The sequence below is a fragment of the Triturus cristatus genome, chromosome 12 (assembly GCF_964204655.1).
Source record: "Triturus cristatus chromosome 12, aTriCri1.1, whole genome shotgun sequence".
Taxonomy (NCBI): Eukaryota; Metazoa; Chordata; class Amphibia; order Caudata; family Salamandridae; genus Triturus; species Triturus cristatus.
Window position 1 is genome coordinate 807,505,138 of NC_140595.1, and position 23,986 is coordinate 807,529,123.

Here is a 23,986-nt window from a genome sequence, read left to right on the forward strand (position 1 = left end):
CTTCCTCACTTTGTTTTTTAGGTTGAGCCTACAGCAGCGCTGTTGCTCGACTTTTAGTAAGGGGCTTTTCAAAGTCCTACCCACAAGCGTTTCCTGGCCTAAAGCTTGCGTGCATGTGCGCGTGACCGTGCGCAGCCGCCATCTGCCATACTTTCCCCCCCCCCCCCCTCCTTTCTCCCCCGCCCTTCTCGTCCGGCCGTGTCACTTTTGCAGCTGCACGGCCAATGCTTGTTCTAACATGAAGCATGAACTTAATTTGCCTGGTTTCCTGCGACAGATGCCTTCCATGCCGACGGTACACTCTCCCCCTCTTGCAAAACCAAGACTCTCCGTCCGCACAAGACAAGGACAAGTCTGACATTGCCATCAGCCAACGCAATTTTGCCAAGGACACTGTGCTTACATTTTACTGTGACCATATCGTCACCGAGACCTGACCCGCCCCTCCACCCCTTTGCTATCACAGCAAGCAACCGTGCCTCATCTTTGTTCCAAACATGGCTCCGAGGCTCCATGGCTTTCGCATCAGTTTCCCTGGAGATCACGGTGCAACAGGACACCTTAATATGTTTCACACACTGGGAGATGTGATGCATACCTGATCTTCGCAGCTTGCTCACTCTTTTGACCCGTACAAGCTTCTACTGGCTTGTTCTTTTTGTGTAAACACACAAGAGATCAGGTGTTTTCGGGACAGCCCCCTCATGTACTACTTCCCCTTTCTCGTGCTGTACTCTATCCTCACAGCTTCTCCCTGAACCGTGTGCTTTTGCATGTTGTAACCGCACCTCACTCTTTACCCTTTTGGCCTCCGTGCACACAGCCCTTCACCATGTTGCTTAAGTGCCAAAACTGCCCTCCCCTTGTTGCTTGTGTGTACTTGCACTGCCCTTGTTGATTCTGTGTGCCCCGCCCTCCCCATCTTGCGTTTACGTCTCTGCCATCCTCCTATTGCTTTGGTGTCCCTCTGACTATCCCCGTGTTGATGTGTTCCCCTGCCCTCCCCATGTTGCTTTACCGCTTGCTCTCCCTGTTGTTTCTATTTCCCCGATTGCTTTAAAAAGCATTAAAAAAAGCTTTTGCACGTTTTATTTTTGATTACCGATCTTACTTGGATCAGTATCTAAAAACAAAGTGTCCATGTCATTTTGTTAACGAACATGCATGATGCCTACACAATGAGGCTGGCAGCGACGCAAAGTGTTCTTACAATTTACTTTAGCTATGCTGCACAGCATTACGGACGCTGTGCAGCGTGGCTACAAACAACACTTTCTTTCAGTCAATGCTTCTCACAGTCTTGGACTTGCAACACATGCCAAACATTTCCTATGAGCTTAGTGATTAGTTAAATTAAAGTGGATTAGCACACAGTGGTTTGAGTGGTTATCTTGACTCTCCTGGTTACTAAATCCATGTGCTTTTAAGAAAGTGTGCAATGTAGTTTAAGACGTACGCCCACCTTTCTTGCATGATACATACATTGATACAAACGCCTCACTTTCCAAGCGGCAGGGATGAACAGTCAGTAAAGCTATCCTTAGCTTTGCAGGAGGGAGGTTAGGGGGGTTTGAGGCACAGGGGCAGAAATGCAGCAAACCCTAGGATTTAAACAAGCATTGGCATAGCCAATAGGTCTTGCTTTTGGGACCTTATAAGTGTTTAGCCATGCAACAGTTGATGTTGCACCAAGGATATTGTGCTGCATAACTAAATACTTATAAGGTCCCAAAAGCGAGACCTATTGGCTATGCCAATGCTTGTCCTGCCGGGTCTCCAACCAAAGCAGGGGGTAGAAACAGTGGGGACCAGTTGCTGATTACAGCAAGTGGTCTGGAGAGGCTCACAAAGGCGGTATGCCGTTAAAGCTTCTCCTTCGTGAATCCTGGCCCTCCTGGGGGAGGAGGCTTGGCACCTCGTACCAGGAAGTGCATTGTTTCAGGCCCCCAAGAGCAGCAGTCACTCGACCCAGGGGTCCATAAACAGGTCTGGTGGTGGCAGCCTGCGCAGCCACTCAGTCAGGTCAATGGTAGTTGGTCGTTTTTCAGGGGGCATCTCTAAGATGCCCTCTGTGGTGCATTTTACATTAAATCCCACACTGGCATGGACCTGGGCACTGTAGGGGTACAGGGCTCATGCACCTGAACCCTCACCACTGGCTTAGGGCACCCATCTAGAGGGGTGACTAATGTATGCCAGGGCAGTGGTTTGTGGGCATGGCACACAGGGATGTTTTGTTCTGCACCCAGACACTCAGCCTGCAAAGGCAGCGTGTGTGTCGGGGTACAGGGCCTTTAAGGGTGGCACAATAAGTGCTGCAGCCCTTAGGGGCCTTCTCTAGTCACAGTGCCCTGGGTACCTATGGTACCATTTACCAGGGGCTGACATGTGGCCAGAGATGCCAATTGGGTTTTAGGCTTCAATGCAGTTTTAGGGAAGGAACACAGGCCCTGGGTACCTGATTGGCAGGAGCCCAGGGCCCACTCAGTCAAAGTACATCAGCAATTCAGCAAAAAGTGGGGGCATACCATGCAAGAAAGAGGGCACTTTCTTACACTGAGCCAACGTGAGCATTTTGAATTTATCATTTTTGAGGAAGTTGAGGGCTCGGAGATCTAGACCAGGTCAAAGGCTTTTGTCCTTTTTGGGTACCAGAAAATAGCAGGAATAGCAACCGCAGACAACTTCTAGCACCGGAACTCTCTATGGTCAAAAGGCTCTCACCCTAGGACGTCAGAACAGTGTCTTGGGTGCAGGCTGGCCAAGACCAGTAAGCAAGAACAGAGGGGGGGGGGGGGTGGGGGGGGGTGGGGGTGTAAGAGTAATTTTCACCAGTGTCCAGCACATATCTTAAGATAGCTTCCCTGGTCACTTGTTCTGACAGCAATAGGACTGACCAGCGCAGGGGCATATCTGCTCATGCAGATAGGCCCTCACGTGTAATATTAAGCAAACTGCCTTAGGTCTGTCAGGCCTGCTGTAGGGGTGACTTACAAATATTGCACACAGTGGTAGGGGACACAGCACACAGGGATGTGTTACGTGTTTTCACTTGTGTCTGCGCCAAGACACGCAGCCTGCAATGGCAGTCTTGCATGTGCTTGCGGAGGGGTCCTGTAATTCATGCTGCAGCCTTTAGGGTCCCTCTTAAGTACAGCAGGCCCTATGTACCAGGGGTAAAATTTACTAGGGACTTAGAGGGTGTGAGAAAGTGCCATCTTTCTTGCATGATATGCACTTTTGGCTGAATTGCTGAATGTACTTTGACTGAGTGTGCCCTGGACTCCTGCCAATCAGGTGCCCAGGGCATATGTTCCCTAAAACCCAAATTGGAAAACCCTGGCCACATGTCAGCCCCTAGTAAACCCTAGGTACCCAAGGCCTTGTGACCAGGGAAGGCCTCTAAGGGTTGCAGCACTTATTGTGCCACCCTTAGAGGGCCTGTACCCTAACACAAACACACTGCCCTTGCAGGCTGAGTGTCTGGGTACAAGACAAAACAAAGAGTCAACATGGCACACATCCCTGTGTGCCATGCCCACAACCTACACTGCCCTGGCATACATCAGCCACCCCTCTAGCTGGGTGCCCTGTGCCAGTGTTGTGGGCACAGGATTATGAGCCCTGTGCCCCTACAATACCCAGGTCCATTCCTGGGCACTGTAAGTGCAGTGCTGCCATTTAAGAGTACATGGTGCTGGGAGCTTGTCAAACACGAACTCCACAGCACCATGATGGCAACACTGGAGACTGAGAAGTTTGGTATCAAACTTCTCAGCACATTAAACCCGCACCGATGCCAGTGTGGGATTTAATGTACAAAGCACTACAGAGGGCATCTTAGAGATGGCCCCTGAAACCTAACCTACAATCCACGTCTTGTCTGAGAGGCTGCCACACAGCAGACATGTTGCTGGACCCCTGGGTGGAGAGCTCCCGCTTTCCTGGGCCTGCAACAATGCACATCCTGGGCGAGGTGCTAGGTCTCCTCCCCCAGGATGGGGAAGGAGGAAGCTTCAAAGGCATGCCGCCTTTGTGAGCTTCTCCAGGCCACTTGCTGTACTCAGCAACTGGCCCCCACCGGTTCTGACCCCCATTCTGGCGGGAAGACTGGCCATAACCCCCCTTACCTGCTTAGTGAATTTCCTTCCATAGGATAACATTGGTAATTTGATTAGCAAAAGTTTCTAAGTGTCAACTTTTAAAATAGCAAAATATTGCTTAAAAATCACAACAGTAACTAAAACGAATTTACTCACTTGTTTCCAAGAGCTGTCCCAGGACTGAATCTAGGATCTAGTCCTGGAGTTAGAAAAGTAATCCTGAAAGTAATCACTTGCAAATAACTTAAAATTCACATTGAGCTCAATGTATTATTGTGTTTGAAATTGTGTTGGTTATTGCAACAAAACTAACTATTATCTGCAAAAGTCAACTGCCTATTGCAAAGTATTTAACTAAAGCATCTCATTCTGAGAAAGTATATTTTGATACCTATTGTTGGTTCTAAAATAAAACATATATTTTTTATATAAACCATTGGCCTAGAGTTCAGTTATTGAGTGTGCGAGACCATTTGCTGACTGAGTGTGTACAACAAATGCTTTACACTGTCCTCTGATACTGCCTTACTGCTCGACCAAGCTACCACTTTAGAGAGTAAGGTTATATCTAACTTTAACCTCTGCCAAACCTCTGGGGACTGTGGACTCTGTACACACTGTACCTATTTGGGAACAGTGTATACAGAGCCACTTTCTCACAGAGGGTGCTAAAAGGTATTGCCAATTGGGGAGACAATTGTACATTTTTAGGGGAAGAACACTGGCACTGGGGACCTGGTTAGCAGGAACCCAGTACACTTCAGTCAAAGCTGCATCAACTACCAGGCAAAAAGTGTGCGGGGGGTGCTGCAACAACACCCCTGTTTCCTACACCATCAAAGGGCATGTACAAAAGGGAAGCTTGGACTTCCCCAGAAAAGCCAGTCAGCCACAACTAGGAGTGGTGACTCAGGGCCACCATCGATGAAACCACTCTGCCCAGTGAGGAGGTCGAGTCAACATCGTAATGTGAATTTTGCTGCATCCCTCTTATCGGCAACAGCCTGAGAAAGTACGGCCCGAACTCCTTCGGGACTCGTGGCAGCACCTGCGCAACTGTATCCCACAGAGTGTGGTAATAACGGCCCAAAAGGCATGCTGTGTTCAAAGACCACCAAGCTCTCCGGTGTTGGGCGAGTATGTATGGATCCCCTGGAGAGGGGGCATTGGCAGTGGGCGATCGTCCTATTCACAGGAGCCCCTGTGCTGGGTTTGGATTAAGTCCCCAAAAGGATGACAATGAATGAGTCATTGAATGAGAGTATAAGTATGGACGAGGAAACTCCCGATCGCAAAGACCTCAGCCGCCCTCTGCACCACCATTACATTTGAGGCTCCCTACTCCGCAGCCACTGACTTATGGCGCGGCAATAGGAGCACCACTTGTGGTCATGCTTCCAGACACCACAGGCAGACAAGGTGCTGGTTCGTCACAGACAGACATCAATCTATGACAGGCTTAGCAGGGCTTGAAGCCTCTCTACCTAAATCACATCTTGATAACACTAGGAGGAAAAACCTCAAATACACTTGACTAAGCGTTGAAAAAAATCTAGTTAAAAAAATGACTGAGGGGTAGCTCTTCTCTGGATCAGCACTGACTAGTGCTGAAAGAAAGAAGTGACATCAGCACACTGTGGCGGTGCCTATATAGGCCCCACGTCGCCACATCTGGCGCGGACGGCGCACGCGGACCGATCAATGCCACCTACTGGCACGCAGTGCTACTGCTCATGAAAAATCTTCTGGATCCAGTCCGATGCCTAGGGACATTCAAAGGTAAGGAATCTGTAGCTAAAAATTTCTATCAGAATAAAGCAGATAATTTGTTTGCTTCACACTACATTAAGTGTCTTAATTCTACCAAAATTTGCTCTTAAGGACAGTATGTTTTGCCCTTTCATTATAGCATTTGTTATTAGCTTTCCCCTAAACCTAAAGTTATTTGCTATCAGGGCGTACTCAAGGTTAAAGCCTGCTAGAACTAAGTAGTCTGTGGGGTCTCTTTTCTGTAGTCCTGGTTTTATTCTGGAAAAATAGGTTCACTGTGGTAATACTTTTTGAGGGGAAACACATGGCAAGCAATTGCTGTGATTTCTTCAAAATTAATTTGCTGGTCATGAAGATGGTTGGTACTGTAAAAGGGGTACGGTGCATGGGAGTTCGAGTCTGCCATTAACTCAGTATTGGCTATCCCAGCCTCAGCACCCCTTTATGGCCACCAGGGGATATGGCAGTTTCAGAGTTACCATTCAGTGGCGGAGAGACTTCAAAATGAATATTTTCCCACATTAAACCTATTTACATTGTAACCCTCTGAACACAAATTGTGTGTATTGCATCTTCACTTCTGTGAGTATGTGGTTACACAAATTTGAGGGCTTCTCTGAAGCTTTCCAAAGGAGGCTGCTTAAAAATCCATTTTTGATAGCCTGAAATGTACGGTCACAGTCTCCTAAAGCTCACGTCTACAATCTTCAACTACTGTTATGTGGTGATCTAGGCTTTCCGGTGATCACTTGCTGCATGTTCTAGGTAAACTTTATTAGGATGGAGGTACTGAACTATGTAGTTCTCAAACCATCAGTGAGTCATAATGCAAAGAAAAAACCACAACAAAATTGCTCACTTTGACAAGCCACAAACTGTTCTTTATAGTTGGCAACACTGTTGGCGCACAAGGTAAGCCCTCTGGAAGTGAAATAACTAGTGAGGCTAGCCCCAGAAATTAGTAGCATGTATAAAGAGCAATGGATGCACTAAAGAACTGTCGAGTTTAAGTATGGAAATCGAATGCCTCTGTGCCTGGTTTCATGGGCTTTCCTACATGCAGAATTTACAGCAGAAGAAAGTGACATTTTGTTTATAGGAACGCATGATAATCTTCAATTTTGCCACCAAAACTGGTTCAGAGGTGGTCCACAAATTATTCTATAAAAGAAGTTCTAGGTATCTACACTGGCAGTTTTAATTTTCTTGTCATTCTAACAGCTTAGTTTCCTCTGCGATAAAGAAAAGTTTACAAACCTAGTCAAATATTCATACATACTAACGACGATCCCACAATGAAGAAGAAAGTTATTTAAACGCGACACAGGTTTCCCATAACAGGTCTCTTCATTACATTCTGAATCAACCCACCTTTATCCCCCAGTCTCATCAGAAAAAAATAGCATAGATTTGAGATCTTCTTTCTTTAGAATGTCAAAGTCAAACAAAGGTTCGGCCTTGTGCGATATATGCTGGAACTATGGTGGCTCTTGGCTGTCTTAAAAAGAGCTTGCTCATTTCCCCTTTGAGACATATGCCTATGGGAACAGTATAAATACATTTTCCATTTTTTTTAAAAAGGGGTAAAAAGCAGACACTGGGGTACCAATGAAGTAGCACAAACCAAATTTTGCTTTTTAGTAACTTTCCAATGGAACAGTTTACTTTTGTTAAAAGATGAAAGAAATGGGACCTCTAAAGAAGCACAGTGTTGAAGCCAAATCTCTATGTTGAGGTGTTCAGGGATACAATACTGGTAAAGGTTTTAGTATGTATGTATGTATGTATATATTTTTTTTCTTTTTTAAAAACATATTTTATTGATTTTATACATCGATTGCACATGTGGGAGAAGGCACCGTATTAACATTTTTGCGTCACATATCATATGCGCTTTCAACATTTGTACAATAAGTCTCAACAGAATCCCTGAGAACTTCTTATGATTAACAGTGCGTAATTTCTTTAGTACAATAGGGTAAATCTATGATTGCAAAACAGTGTGCAACATTATGACTCATACGCATCCATCAACAATCTACCCAATGCATACCGTTGTAAGTTTGTAAAATCAAGTATATACGTCCGATTATTTTATATCTAACTTACTATAACTAACTACCCCGTCCCTCCGCCCTCCCGTATGCCCGGCGAACACTGCATTCTGTTGTAATATTAACGGAGATGACATTGCTGAGACACAACGTGTCTACCACATGAAACAAATTCAACAACTTAACCTGCAGAGCACATCAAATGGCATGTAGAGCAACAGACTAACTTTTTGGGGATTCTACAAGCAAAACAGCAGAGGACCAATTAAGGCTTCATACGGCTACTGCTCTACTTTCAAGTTGTTCCGTTGTATAATGGTCTCTTTCTACCCTCACTCTAAAACATGCCAGAAAAATTCACAACTCACCATAGCCCAGAAGAGGCGGCCGTGGCTGGCCAAAAGCCATCATCGTCTGCTGCGGCGTCTGATGAGGGAACGGCATGCCGGGAGCCAGACCTGTGACTAACAAAAAAAAAAAAAAAGAGGGTATGAAATTTCTATTTGTGGATAAAAAAAAATGGAACAGCCTCCTTATCCCTAAATCCAAGGGCCAGGTGCCGAACAGATCAGAACATTTGCAATTTCACAATAAGCACACAAGATTTTTCTTCCAGCTGAGAAACTTAGAACACTTTAAGCTAACAAACATATGCGGAGTATTAACGAGGAACTTTTGATGGGCGCGATAAAAGCAATCACAACACAAGCCTCAATTTATCTGCTGTTTTCCACAGCTCTTAGGACACAGAGGACGCAGGCAGTTTGGAAATCAGTGTAGGAAATTTAGTGTGCTTCTCCCTACTAGTCGTGGCCTCCGTGTAAAGATTATTAAGGGCTGTAATAGAATACTGCCTCTGCCACCTTCAATGGTAGCAGGAAATTTGTGTGAGACAGTGTCTTTTTGACATGAGTGAGCCCCCACTTTTTGCCTGGAAATTGACTAGGCTTTGATTGTAATGCACAGGGTCCCTGCAAGTCAGGTCCCTTATGCCAGCGCTTCTTCCCTAAAAGCAATTCCCCAATTGGCCCTTTAGGCCCCTGTAAGTCCCTACCAGAAGGTACCTGGGTACCGAGCGCATTTGGACTGAAGAGGGTCCCCCAGGAACCCCTCGCCCAGGCCATGCAGACTGCCACTGCAGCATGCATGGCCTGGTGCAGACAAAACGATAAAGTCGACATGGCACTATAGGCAAGTCACCCTTCTAGCATGCCTCACGAGCCCCAGGACAGAGTACACTATATCCCAGGTATGGGCATATCTGCATTAGCAGAGATGCCCCTATTGGGGTATATACCTTAATGTTGCAAGTTCCAGGAAAGCCAAAGTACATGGACTGGAAACTAGACAACTCGAGTTTTACAGCACTATGATGGCTTCACTAAACACACGAGTGCTTGGTACCAAACTATTTCTCACAAACCCACGCTGATGCCAGTGTGGGATTAAAAGTACTCAGAGGTGATCACAGAAAACCAATCGACCCTGGTGTGGGCACTGACTGGCTTTAGGCAGCCTGCCACACACAAACATGTTTCTGGCCCCCTGGGTGGAGAGCCACTGCTCTAAGGGACCAGAAACAATGCATATTCAGGGAAGAGGTGTGACACCTCTTCCCCAGGATGTGCTTAGTGCTCAAAGGGGAAGCCTGCCGACTTTGTACAGAGAACCCCAGCCTCTGCTGCTAGCAGCATATGTTCGCTCCCAGTTTACACCCCCACTTTGGGTGGGAAAATTTTATTTAAAAGGCTAGGAGTTGTGCCAATCTTTGCCAACTCCACCCCTCTGGTAATGGAGGCGAAGTTAAGCACACTTTTCAGTCTCCTCCATCCCTAAAAAGACGTGACTCCCATAAATTAGGGTTAGGTCTGTGCCCCATCCCACAGGAGAGTGGCATAATAGCGGGTGTAGTCACCCCAGGTAAGGTGCCCATTGCCCTACCTGCAACTGTCCTAAAACACCCCTTATATTTAGTATTTAGGTGGCTCCCCGACACCTGGAAACTAGTTACCTGCAACCTAAGAATGGTGAAGAAGACATTGTGCAGCGAAGCCTGAAGACATCTGACTTGGCCCCAGCCTTACTGGCCTGTTTCCAGCTTCCAAGACCCTTCAAGAAGACTATGCCTGGAGTGCAGCCAGCGACTTCCAGAAACCCGAGGAAGACTGCATAACCTTTGAAAAAGACCAGAACTCCCGAGGACAACGGTTCTATGCCCAAGAAGCCAACACAAAGGACACCGGTGCTCTCAGGATCCGTGAGTCCTGCCCACTCTGCACCAAACGCCTTCGGCCCGTGTCAAACCCAGAACAGGATCCCCAGCGATCCTGATCTCAAGTCCAGCATTAGCTGACCCCTCAGACACCAAGACGACTTAACCCAGAGGCTCTCCCTGACCAGGACCAGCTCCGGCAAGAAGACTACAATGTAGAAAGGCAATCCTGCACCCGAAGCCCCTGGTAAGAAGAATTGAAGGCGCCACTAGGAGCCCCCCCCCTACCTCTGTACCTACCTCTGCTGCCGTTGGTCTTCCTCCTGCAACCTGTTTGTTAGAAGAAAAGTCTCCAGTGAAAAGCATCGGGCGCCCGACACTGAATTTGCACCCTGCACCCGGCCGCCCCTGTGCCGATGGTGGTGTATGTTTGGTGCTGCTTTGAGCCCCCGTGCTTGAATAACCAGTACTAGAATCTGGTATTTACATAATCCGCTCTCAGTAAGACCTATACAGAACAAATAAATGCAATATTCTGGCCACCCAGCTTACATGTATGCTCCCAGTGACCGAATCTAGCCAACAATTGGAGATTTATTTATTTTTTGGGTTTAAAAAAAAAGTTAAAATAGGTGTGAGGGTACTGGAAAGAAAACGTGTGTCGTATTCTGGGATACCATGAAAGGTTAAAAAAAAGTATGGACAGTCAATAAATTGACCCTGAAGGAGTTGGGAGAGATTACACAGCCTCACCCTAAAGACTAATACCACCATAGCCATGATGGGGGCAAAAACGCACGATTGATGCCGATTTTACCTTTAGTTACTTTCTCCACACCACTCCAAGATGAATGGATTATCAGGGGTGGACTATTCATTGTTCATTTGGGTTTGCCTCAACAATTAACGTAGCAACTACAGCGTCTATAGATGTGTAAGCAAGAGTACCAGCAGGCCTCACATGTTGGGATCAAGTATACTCCGCGCACGTGCTTCCTGCACTCGCTGCCCCTCCAGAAAAGTAAATCTGCTTTGTTCGCAACACGGGGACTCGCCGCACCTAATTTTTTCTGAATAAGTGTCAAACCTACCAGCCCAGCAGGACTCTTAACCGAGAGAATGGATTAAAATATTAGCTCTCAAGATTGCAATAATTGACTGCCTAAATCAGGGTCAAATCGATGGCAGGATATTCGGGCATCAACCCGTTCAGTCATCTCTCAGTGTGGCAGGTTGTAATTCCCGGTTTAAAACGTCTACTTTCTAGTTGGCGGGCTAATATCTTTACAGTAGCCTATTCTGTGGGAATATGAAGCGCAAGAGCCATCATTTAACCAATCCTCATCATTCTTTAGCTCTACTAAGTGCTTTGTTGGGGTAAAGCCACATCTCATGCATTGTACAGCCTCGTCTGCTTCCATTGTCTTATTGCCAAAACTGGAAGGGGCAACATAATCACCGATATTCGCCCCACCAATCAAATTAAAACACTGAACGAGGACCTGCAATCTTCTGTTTTGACATCATTAATAAAAGATGAATAGTATCACGAGGGGTTGTAAGAAACAAGAAATGGAAAAAATTTACTAAAATGTAGGGAAAAAAGCAAACACATTGTTAAGCACTAGAATCATCGGGGGTTACTACGAACGGGTACCGATATTACTGCCTTAATCTTTTTTTTTCCACTGACAGATCTAAATCCACTAAAGGATAAAAACCATAAATGACATATAGTAAAGTAGAAACTGTTTCACTAGAAGAAGAAAAGGCATCTCACACTTTGACCTAGGACTATACCTAAAGAATCCTTGCCTCTGATTTTAGGGACTTGTTCTGCAGAGTTCCTTAAAACCTGTAGGAACCACTCCGTTAAATTGGTATCAACAGCCTGACAGATTTCCAAGCAGCAGTTCTGACTCCTCACGACTGCATGTGGGAAGGAGGAATTTTACAGCCTCTGACTCGCAACTGAACAGGACAGGACTAGCAACAATGCTGGCTGTGTAAAATGTTGATGAGTTTAGGGCAGACTGCTTACATACCCACACTATAAGAAGAAACAGGTCTATCCAAAGCACACAAACAATTTCCATGGCAGCTGCAGACACCGCAGTATGATCGTGTGGATTATTTCAATAAATGTGTGAATTCAAGGTAAACCTGTTGTGCATGGTTGACCAGATAAAGACTTGTCTATTTGGAAGGGGTAAAGAATTTGATAAAATATCTATTTGGCCAAAGGACGGAATACTGCCTAAATCTACATTACTTTTAGAAAAAAAATCCACTTGTCCTATTTGATGTCATGCGGCTACAACTTACGCAAACTTTCTCATATTGGAGCTCTGATGGCGTGGTCTCATTATGGCAGGGTTCATGTTGGGTAAGGGTTTCAGTTCTAGCAAGGCTTTGATAATGTCACATTTATGATTACAGCAAACGGTGAACAGAACAGTGTTCTGTCAAATATGGGACTATTAATAGACTGTTTATGAACTCCTCTGTTAAGGGCGGCTTTTTGTTCACATTAAGGCTCTGAATATGACCGTGCTTTTGCTAAGCAAGAAGTCTGTTTTGACAGTACCATTGCTCTCCTTTTGTTTCTGAGGAAGCCACTGTAGAATACTCTGGCAAACCTTTAGGCACTAACTTTAATTAACAAAACGTTACAAGAAAATAAACAGATGATATTGGTGTTCCAGTGCCTAGGTTGCCAACTGAGCACAACCATATAGCACACTGTAAACCAGCTGTCAAGGGCTTGTATTTACCGGTCCATTAGAGGAAATAGTGATGAAAACATGTTTTCTGCTTCGTCTAATAGTATGACCAAGGTGTTGGGCTATAGGAATGCCACAGATCTAATAATGTGTCCCCAAGCCCAACAAAATATTTTACAAACAAGAAGCCGTCAGTCCTGTATCAACTAACAAGTTACCTTCGGTAACGATAGATCTTTATGAAACATTAATTACTTCTAAATTCCTTACCTTAGAATTACCCCTAGGCGCCAGACTGGATCCGAAAAGTTTGTCAGCAGTACCTCTGCACGTTGGAAGGTGGCGTCTGTCGGCTCTGCGTCAGTCGTTGGCGTCGTGATCGCCAGGATGACATCGCAGTAGCTACTTAGACGATGCCCTCGCGCGCCGTCAGTTCTGTACACGACTTTCCGTAACAAACGCAGAGCCATGCAAGACACGGACCACTGGTGCAAAAAACTAGGGCCCTGAAAGGATATCCTTAACCCAAGAAATCAGTTCGCAGAACGGGGAGGATGGGTGGCACAGTAAGGAATCTATAACTGACTAATGTGTCTTACAGATATATCATTACTGAAGGTAAATAACTTGTTCATCTGAAAGAAACACGTTATAGATTTCTTACCTTAGAATAGATACCCCAGCAATACCAAGGTGGGTCTGCAAACCAAGCTCACACCAGAAAGTCCTGGAGAACAGAACGGCCAAAGAAGCCGTCTCTCCAGACTTGGCTGTCCAGACAGTATTGTTTCAAAAACGTGTGCAGTGATGCCCATGTAGCTGCCAGACAGATGTCATGTAGAGTACTCCTCTTCCCAAGGCAGTAGTGGCTGCAGTCACCCTGGTGGAATGGGCGCGTAGCTCCTTTTTAGCCAGAAAATAACATGCTTTTATACAAAAAACGACCTATCGAGAAAAGGTTCGCTTATGTACGGCCCGACCCTTCTTGGCACCCACGTAGCCAACAAAGAGTTAGTCATCCACCCGGAACGGTTTTGTGCGATCCAGATAGAAAGCAAGCGCACGTTTTGGGTCCAGACGGTAGAGCCTCTCTTCCTCTTTTGAAAGATGCGGCGGTGGAAAGAAGGTGGGCAAAGTGATAGTCCGCCCGATATGGAAGGCAGGGACAACCTTGGGCAGGAAGGATGGACGAGTCCTAAGGACAACTTTGTCCGGATGTACAGAGAGAAAAGGAGGCTTAGAAGAAAGCGCCTGGAGCTAACTCACTCGTCTGGCAGAGGTGATGGCCACCAGGAACGCAGTTTTGAGAGTCAAGAGTCTTAAAGGACAGTTGTGAAGAGGCTCAATGGTAGCGCACATTAAATAAGTTAAAACCAGGTTTAAGTCCCACTGAGGCATAACAAAGAAAATAGGAGGAAAGAGATGAGTTATGCCTTTCAAGAAGCGACTTACAACCAGGAACTTGAAAAGAGAAGGCTGACCTGGAAGCCGAAGGAAGGCAGAGATGGCCGAAAGATAGTCCTTGATAGTGCCCAGAGCAGAGCCCTGCTGGGTTAGAGAAAGAAGAAACAAGAGAACCTCAGAAAGAGGGGCAGAAAGGGGATACACAGCCTTTGCTGTGCACCATGCCAAAATCTTGTTTTGCCGGCAAGTGTATACCGTCTTAGTGGAGGGACGCCTGACTGCCAAGATTACATCACAGACTTCAGGAGGCAATGCTTTCAGTGCAAGACTAATCGCCCAGAGCTCCAGAAGGTTGATGTGGAGCCCGGACTCCGCCAGAGACCAGAGGCCTCTGATCTCCGCTTCTCCCATATGGTGCCCCATCCCAGAAGGGATGCGTCCGTCACAACCGTGTAGTCTGGTTGGGGAAGGGAGAGGGATCTGCCACTGACCCAATCCTGATTCGTGAGCCACCACTGAAGTTGTCATGCAGTGCCCTCTGAGATCTGGACGCAGTCGGACAGATTCCCCTCATGCTGCGCCCACTGGAACTTCAGGTCCCACTGCAGAGCACACATATGCCACCTGGCATGATCGACAGCAGGATGCAGGAGGCCATGAGGCCCAGCAGCCTTCTGACCGAAACCCGGGATAGAGGCTGAAAGATCGGAATTATAGCCTGAATATTCCGAACTCGCTGTTCGGGAGGCAAGACCCGAAACCGCGTCGTGTCCAGAACCGCTCGGATGAAGAGCTTCTGAGAGGGAATCAGGTGTGACTTCGTCACATTGATGGAGAACCCCAGCGAATGCAGGAGGTCGGCCGTAGTCTGGAGGTGGGAGACGACTGCCTGGGGTGAGCCTGCCTTTAACAGCCAGTTGTTGAGATAGGGGGAAGACTGAAACCCCTGATCTGTGCAGATGAGCTGCGACCACCGCCATCCCTTTCTTGAACATCCAAGGGGCGCTGGTAAGTCCAAAGGGGAGCACAGTGAATCAAAAATGTTCGTGGCCTACAGTGTACCGTAGGTAACGACGGTGGGCCGGCAGGACGGGGATGGGAAAATAAGCGTCCTGCAAGTCCAACGCTACCATCCAGTCTTCCGGGTCGAGGGCAGCAAAGACTTGAGCAAGTGTCAACATCTTGAACTTCTCCTTCCGGAGGAAGCGGTTGACGTCCCTGAGATCCAAGATAGGACGCAGGCCCTTGTACTTCTTGGGGACCAGAAAGTAGTGTGAGTAACAACCACAACCTACTTCTGGGACAGGAACGCGCTCAATGGCTCCCTTGGCCAAGAGAGCTGTAACTTCCTGCTGGAGAAGGGCCGGATGATCCTCCGATATGCTGTGGTATCTCGGTGGCATGACTGGAGGGATAGTCTCGAAGGGGAGGGAGTAGCCCCTTTGGACTATTTGCAAAACCCATCTGTCCGACGTGATGGTGCGCCAATTGGGGAGGTGATGGCGAATCCGTTTGATGGGGAACAACCTTTACAACGCAACTTTTACAACGCACTACACTTACAACGCATTTTTTACAACGCAAAATCCATGACAACGCACTACACTTACAACGCATGACACTACAACGCATTTTTAAAAACTACCTTTACAACGCATTTTTAAAAACTACCTTTACAACGCATTCCATTACAACGCCTACCATTACAACGCATAATATTACACTACACTATCCAACACTTACCCTACTGTTGCACCCCCTGGAGTTAGAATAGTAATTTTTACCCCTATACTATCCAACACTTACCCTACTGTTGCACCCCCTGGAGTTAGAATAGTAATTTTTACCCCTATACTATCCAACACTTACCCTACTGTTGCACCCCCTGGAGTTGGATAGTATAGGGGTAAAAATTACTATTCTAACACTTACCCTACTGTTGCACCCCCTGGAGTTAGAATAGTAATTTTTACCCCTATACTATCCAACACTTACCCTACTGTTGCACCCCCTGGAGTTAGAATAGTAATTTTGACTCCTATACTATCCAACACTTACCCTACTGTTGCACCCCCTGGAGTTAGAAAAGTAATTTGTACCCATATACTATCTAATACTTACCTTAAATGCAATTTAATATTATGCGTTGTAATGGTATGCGTTGTAAAGGTAGTTTTTAAAAATGCGTTGTAGTGTCATGTGTTGTAAGTGTAGTGCGTTGTAATGGATTTTGCGTTGTAAAAAATGCGTTGTAAGTGCATGCGTTGTAAAAGTGTGCGTTGTAACGTCATACATCCGCGTTTGATGGCCTGAAAGGTCAGACTAGGAGGGTTTGGAGGCTGCTGCAGAGAGGGGGTTGGTGGACTGGCCGGCCTGCTGGCCCCCGGAACCAAGACGGTGGTTCCCATGTCCCCAAGCGCGCAAAGTTTGGGTAATTTGCTGCGGCCTGTGGCTCTGGGCAGGACGTAGCGGGGCACCCCATTGGTAGCCATGAAAGCAGACTGCGCAGGGTGTGTGGAGAGGCCGAAGGACTTGGCCATAGCCCGCAAGTTCTTTAAACGCTCTAGAGCATTGTCTGCTTTGTCGCAAAAAAGGCGACAGCCATCAAAAGGCATGTCCATCAAGGTGTTCTGGGTATCCCCTGAACAGCCAGTCGATCTCATCCAGACGTAGCGACGAAGCGCTAATGACGTTGAAATGGTCCTGCCCAGAGAGTCGGCGGTGTCCAGCCCACAACGGATGGTAAAACTTTGCTGCATCCCTCCCGCTGGCGACAGCCTGGGAGAGCACTGCCCAGGCCTCCTCCAGGCACTGAGGCAGCACCTGCGCAACCGTATCCCACACAGAGTGGGAATAACAGCCCAAGAGACATGCGGTGTTTACCGACCGCAGTCCTAAGCTGGTGGATTCCTTTTCCGGTGGTGCGGTAGGGAATGCGCTTTTGGAAGTGAAGGCTTGGACTACCAAGCTCACCGGGGTGGGGTGTTGGGAGAGGAAAGTTGGGTTGCCGGGAGGTGGCGTCAGGCAATCATCCAATCCATGGGAGCCCCTGTGTTGGGCCTGAACCACGTGACCATAAAGACGTTGGTGAGGGCCTCATTAAACGGCAGCAAGGGTTCCGAAGAGCTCGCAGCCGGATGAAGCACCTGTCAGGTGGTTAGTCCTGACCGCCACTGTAGGAACATTGAGGTTGAGAGCCTCTGCCGCCCTACGCAACACCACTGCCTAGGACACTCCCTCCTCCGTAGCCACAGTAGGAGGAGACAACATGCCAAGGCCAGGGGAGGTGTCCAAACCACTGGCATTCCCCAGTTCTTCTCTCCAGTCCTGTTCACTGTCCAACTGGTCAGTCAGAGGGTCACCTGACCCCTCACAGTCCTCATCCTCTGATGCCATTCTGGTCGAAAAGGGACCCCAGGAGTAATCAGGGGCACAAAAACCCCAGACAATGCCGGTCCGGCTCCATGTCAGGATGGAGGCTGGGGTAGACGCAGGCCGGGGGGGCCGACCGGCGTCGAACGCGGTAGTTGTGCCAGAGGAAGTGGCGCCGGTGGACACGTAATCAGGTCAACCGACGAGAAGTTGAAGAGCGACGATTCTTCTTAGACGACTTCTTATGCTTCGACTTACCCGACCCAGAGTGCGAAGACTTGGACGAATGGTGGTGGCTCCGCGACCAGTCCGTCGACCTCCCTCGCGACCTGGACCTCGAATGGCGCGGAGCCAACTGCCGGTGCTCAAGCAGCTTTCGGGACCGCTCCCGCAAAGCCTTCGGCGCCATCGACCTGCAGTCAGAGCACGACGCCAGGCAAAAGAGACACACGCGGTGCGGATCCGTTACTGACATTATCCAATGACAGGAACCACATGGCTTGAAGCCGGGCATCCCTAGTGCACCTTAGGAGTCGAAGACTCGAAAAAGAAGTCGACAAAAGTCGATGAAAAAGTCAGTCAAAAAGTGACTGGAGGTACCGCTCTTCCTGGATCTGCGCTGGCTGGTACGGAAAAAGAAAGAACGGACGTCAGCGCGCGAGGGCGGCGTCTAAGTAGCTACCGCAACGTCATCCCGGTCGACCACGACGCCAATGACTGACGCAGAGCTGACTGACCCCAGCTTCCGATGCGCAGAGGTACTGCTGATGAAAAAAACTTTCCGGATCCAGTCTGACGCCTAGGGGTAATTCTAAGGTAAGAAATATAGAACTAACGTGTTTCTTTAAGATCACTAACTTTCAGGGGTTATGAGAAGGGAAGTCACTTATACAGTCCAGGTTTCCCAAACATAGTTTGAACGGAACATTACATCCGGCTAATGCTGCTCCTGCCTGTTGGCACCCCCACCACATAATAGCTTCCTCATCCGCAAAGATAATCCTCAGATAGCAACAAAAGAAAATTCTGCAACATTCAGCTTCACAGAAAATTTTCATAATGTCCGTGCTGCAAGGCTTCAAAATAAGCCAAAACCCACCGACTCGAGCCCTATTGACACGGTCCTTGAACTTGTAGAATCACAAGCAATCGCTTGCAAGTGCATTAAAAAAACAAATGCCTTCAACAAGGGGAAATCTCCTTTACTCACATTCTTGTCTCTTTTCATCCCACTCAATTAAAAAGAAAAGGCCAATCTCACCTCTGCTAATCACAATTCTCATGCATTTCTAATATTATGTGGAAAGTGGTCAATGCTCCACTCCAATCCCCGCTCAAACCCGACAGCATATTGCCTCCAGCCAATCGGTTTCTGCCCCACTCATGAGACAAAAGAAGCCCTTCTAAATGTCTGGGAGAACATCCTGTAAATTACTGGCCAGAGAAACACTCTACATGCTGGACCTGCGTGCTGCTTTTGAAACACTACCACGGCATTCTTCTGCACAAACATCAGGCCAACGTCACAAACCAATCACCTGAATGGATCAAATCATTCCTCAAAGATATATCACAACCTGCCTCTCCCTGCTCACTCCCCACTGTCACCAATGTATATAATGAAATTCTTTCATTCCCCCAACCAATTCAGTTTCCTAAATGCAGTTGCATGCTGGGGGAATCAACACAGCCTTAAACACTCTGTCTGGAAATCCTGGTACTAGGTCTTCCCTATCTCCTGAAGTTAACTAACACAATCTACCCTGATCCAGTCTTCTTTGGAAAAAGTGTGGCCATCAAAAGTAAGGTTAAAAAAACCTGGGTACCATCTAGGATGTTGACATAAGACAACTCGCAAATCGGGGTAGTCAAAACCTCATACTGCCAACTAAAACTCCCATCAAAAACCTTACCATTCACACATATAACACCATTCCTCTCGGCTGTCTGAGATCTAGTAAAGCACAGGTTACTTACCTTCGGTAACGATATATCTTTAAGAGACATTAATGATAGATTCCTTACCTTAGAATTACCCCCAGGTGTCATACTAGATCCGAAAAGTTTGTCAGCAGTACCCCTGCGCGTCAGAAGGTGGTGTTGTACGGCCCGCATCAGTCGTAGGTGTCGTGATAGCCCGGATGACGTTGCGGCAGCTACTTAGACGCCACCCTTGCACGCTGACGTCAGATCTTTCTTTATCCACACTAGCAAGAGCAGATCCGGAGAGAGCGGTACCCCCAGTCAATTTTTGAGTGAGTTATTGGGGACTTTTGTCTGTCTTTTTTGAGTCTATCGACGCCTGGTGCTGTAGGGATGCCTGGTTTTAAATCTTGCAAAGTTTGTCCCCGCATGATGTCGGTGACGGACCCGCACCGCAAGTGCAATTCCCTATTCATTGGCCCATCTGCCTGCCGAATTAGCACACTTCATAACACTGTGCATATGTCTAAAGCCTGTGCAAAGCGAAGCCATCAGCATTGCAGAAACTTGCACTCCCTGAGGGTAAATAACAGGGTCACCTTCAAAATATTCCCTCGCCCAGCACAAAAATTCTTATAGAACAAATGTAAACAAATACACCTAGTCCTGGTCATTCGCTTCTAACAAGGTCAACCTCCCAGTGGGTCCATAATACAAACTGCAAAAAAAGGTATAGAGGAGACAAAGCTCAGTGGCTAAACCTCGCAAATGAAACAACCTGCCTCAACAACTCCAACTACTTCCAGGCAATCAGAAAAGAACTGAAAGGAATATGCTACTTACCAGTATGCATCTGTTCTTGGCATGTAGAGCTGCAGATCCACACACTAGCATAGTAGATCGCCAACTGGTGTTGGGCTCGGATGCTTGCACGTTGTGGTCTTGGAAGAAGTCTTTGTAGTCACAAGATAGGCGACTCCTCCCTTGGACGACAGTGCGCATGGGCATCAACTCCATCGTTAGATTGTTTTTTGCCATGATGGGAAATGATGGAGTTAGTAGAAGAGAAAGATGTCCATGTGTGATATCTAAGTGAGATAAAGCTGGAACAGATATAGGTCCCGGGGAGGTGGGTGGGTGTGTGTGGATCTGCAGCTCTACATTCCAAGAACAGATGCATACTGGTAAGTAGCATATTCCGTTTGAGGCATATGAGCAGCAGATCACACACTAGCATAGACTATATAGCAGTATCTCCCCTAGCGGTGGTCACCTGTATCGGTTGCAGCAGTTTGAAATAAAGTTTTAAGGATAGCTTAGCCCACAGAAGCTTGTTGCTTTGCTTGTACGTCAACACAATAGTGTTTAGTGAAGGTGTGTTGTAGACCATGTGGCTGCCTTACAAATGTCTAAGGGAATGTTCCCTAAGAATGCCATGGAAGCCCCTAGTTTGCGCGTGGAATGCACCCTAGGGGGAACGGTTAGTGTGCGTTTAGCTTTCTGGTAGCATATTTGGATACATTTAACTATCCACCTAGCTATCCCAGATTTGGAGATGGGGTTGCCCTTATGTGGTAGAGAGAAAGCTACAAACAATTGTTTGGCGGAAAGATTTGGTTCTGTCAATGTAGTAAAGAAGGGCTCTTTTAACATCCAAGGTGTGAAGAGCTCTTTCCGCTACAGAGTCTGGGTTTGGTAAGAACACTGGTAACTCTACTGATTGGTTAAGATGAAAAGGAGATATAACTTTTGGAAGGAATTTTGGATTGGTTCTAAGATGTAATTGTAAGAATGGTTCTTGTATGGTTAAAGCTTGGATTTCACTTACCCTTCTGAGGGATGGGATTGCGATAAGGAAAGCTACTTTCCATGTGAGGAACTGTAGTTCGCATTTATGTAGAGGTTCAAATGGGGGTCCCATGAGCCTAGTAAGAACAAGGTTTAGATTCCACACTGGAGAGGGTGGTAATCTGGGAGGAATAATTATTTTAAGTCCTTCCATGAAGGCTTTGATCGCAGGGACTCTAAAGAGTGACAAGTGCTGTCGATTTTGTAACTAAGCTGCTAATGCTGCTAGGTGGAGACGTATGGATGAGTATGCTAAATTACATCTTTGCAAGTGTAGTAAGTAGCAAATGATGTTCTGCATGGATGCATCCAGTGGGTGTACATTACTGTTAGTGCAGTAAATGGCAAATCTTTTCCATTCTGCAGCATAGCAAGCTCTAGTAGTAGGTCTTCTGGCTTCTTTTATAAGGTTCATGCAGTCTGGTGGCAGGTTAAGGTAACTGAACTCTAGAACTTCAGGAGCCAGATCGCCAGATTCAGTTGACCTGGATCTGGAGGTCTGATCTCTCCATGGTTCTGGGTTATTAAGGACGGGGAGAGATGCAGTTTTTGGTGTGGAACTAGAGGGAGATCTAGTAGTGTTAACCACGGTTTGCGTGCCCATGTGAGAGCTACTAGGATCAGTTTGAGAGACTGCTGCCTGAGCTTGCGTACTACTAGTGGAATGAGTGGGAGAGGCGGAAAAGCATACGCAAATCTGCCTGACCAGTTCATCCATATCGCATTGCCCTTTGACTCTGAGTGGGGAAACCTGGCGGCGAATGTTGGGCATTTTGCGTTTGTATGTGGCGAACAGATCTGTGTCTGGTTGGCCAAATTTTTAAACAAGCATTTACAATGCAACGGTCTCGGCATTGTTAAAGTTAGAGCTATTGGAATTGCTCATGACATTATTTTTGTTTATGTTTTTAAAACATGTAAAGAAACGGCATTGTTATTTACAATGTCAATAGCTTAATCTGTGTGTGGGTGCAAATGCACTAGGTCTCGCATTGGAGAGTGATTAAGCTATTGACATTGTAAATAACAATGCCATTTCTTGAAATGTTTTAAAAACAAAAACAAACAAAAATAATGTCATGAGCAATGCCAATAGCTCTAACTTTACCAATGCCGAGACCATTGCATTGTAAATGCTTGTTAAATAATTGTAGCTGGGCATTGGAGGTATAACTAGGCCTGGGCAGTGAATTCTCCTTAGTTAGTGAAGTTTTCCTCGCTCCGCGGAGCACGCAGCGTTCCGTTTGCGGCGTGGAGTTTTTTCCACGATCGCCAATGTTAAGTTGGTGAGCGAGGAAAATCCAACACTAGGCCACCACCCAGCAAGATTTCTCAAAGCAGGTGGTCGCGGATGGTCGCGACTGCTCGCGTTGAAAAACCATCCGTTCGTGTTGCCGAAGTTGCCGCAAGAGTAGAAAATCTACTGTAGTGGCAGAAAAAACAGTGCCCTCTTCCGCTGTGCATGGTGACATTCGCACTGATTTTCCTGCACTGGGCAAACACCTGACGCTAAAAATCAGCATAAACGGCACGATCTAATGCACTCTGCCACTAGCGGAATTTCACTTAGCGCAGCTGCGTTTTTTGGTCACTTCGCGGAACTCCGCAAACTCCTACGTAAGGGGTTATTTTATTCTGTTATGTGGACATTTTTCAATTGCATGTGTTTGAACGACTGTTTGGGAACCAAATGTATTTACTAAAAACGAAAAGCTGCCATTTCATGGCTTATGTTTTTTTAATAAACTATAAGGTCTGGATTTTAATACAATAGCAAAATGTCGGTACTTCCATAAAATATGAAGATGGTGCTAGTGGATATAGATTGCATTTCCAAATATATATTTGTAATGCTGATATTTGAGTGATAATTATGGCCGCAGTCTGAGTGTCTAACATGTACCATTGGTGTAATGTACCTGCCGTTCTGAACCTAAGGTGCTCGTAATTCTTGTAGAAGCCTACAAAATATTCCTGGCTCTGTAGTGATACTGCCTGAGACTGAAGTTGTGTGGACTCTTGCCACCCTCTCTCATCCTAAGGAGACTCGCCATGACGTATGGCGGTTTACTTGCCACGAGCAGGATGCAATGATGAAATTAAGCAAAAGGTATAAAGGAAAATGGATGCTATGAGAAGTGATGCACCATGCAAAATTGCATTTTATTAATTGCCTTCATCATCTGTTGCTTTTCAGATGTTTTATAGGTTGATAGTGATGACAAAATACTTTTTTTCGATCATTTCTTTGGGACTGTTGAACGCTCCACACTTTAGCAGGTAGCCACACCATGGCAGCATTGGATTTTCTTTGAGTCTCCCTTTATAAGTTTGTTGGGTGTGCCCAGGGTTAAGGTGTAGGTGCTTACGTGCTAACTTGGTTGTTTGGCTTGTGCGTTGCCCATTAGATTTCTTGTAAGTTAATTAATTTGAGGCATTTGCTGATGCAGTTCTAGCCTGATCTACACCTGCTGATGTAACTGCACTGTTTGGTGGGTGGAAAGTGTCCTGTATGATGTACTGTTGCATGATGGGGTTTAGTGGGTGGAAATTGTTCTGTTTGATGCACTGCTGTAT

General features: G+C 46.6%; 1 protein-coding gene across 2 annotated transcripts in view; it reads right to left on the bottom strand.

The window, feature by feature from the left end:
• Positions 1-23,986, bottom strand: part of SRRT (serrate, RNA effector molecule) — a 160,147-nt gene that overhangs the window by 10,458 nt on the left and 125,703 nt on the right. For both annotated transcript variants that reach the window (XM_085638184.1, XM_085638185.1), the window contains one exon: positions 8,296-8,391. In XM_085638184.1, coding sequence (XP_085494310.1) covers positions 8,296-8,391 — 96 coding nt within the window. The remainder of the gene's footprint in view (positions 1-8,295; positions 8,392-23,986) is intronic.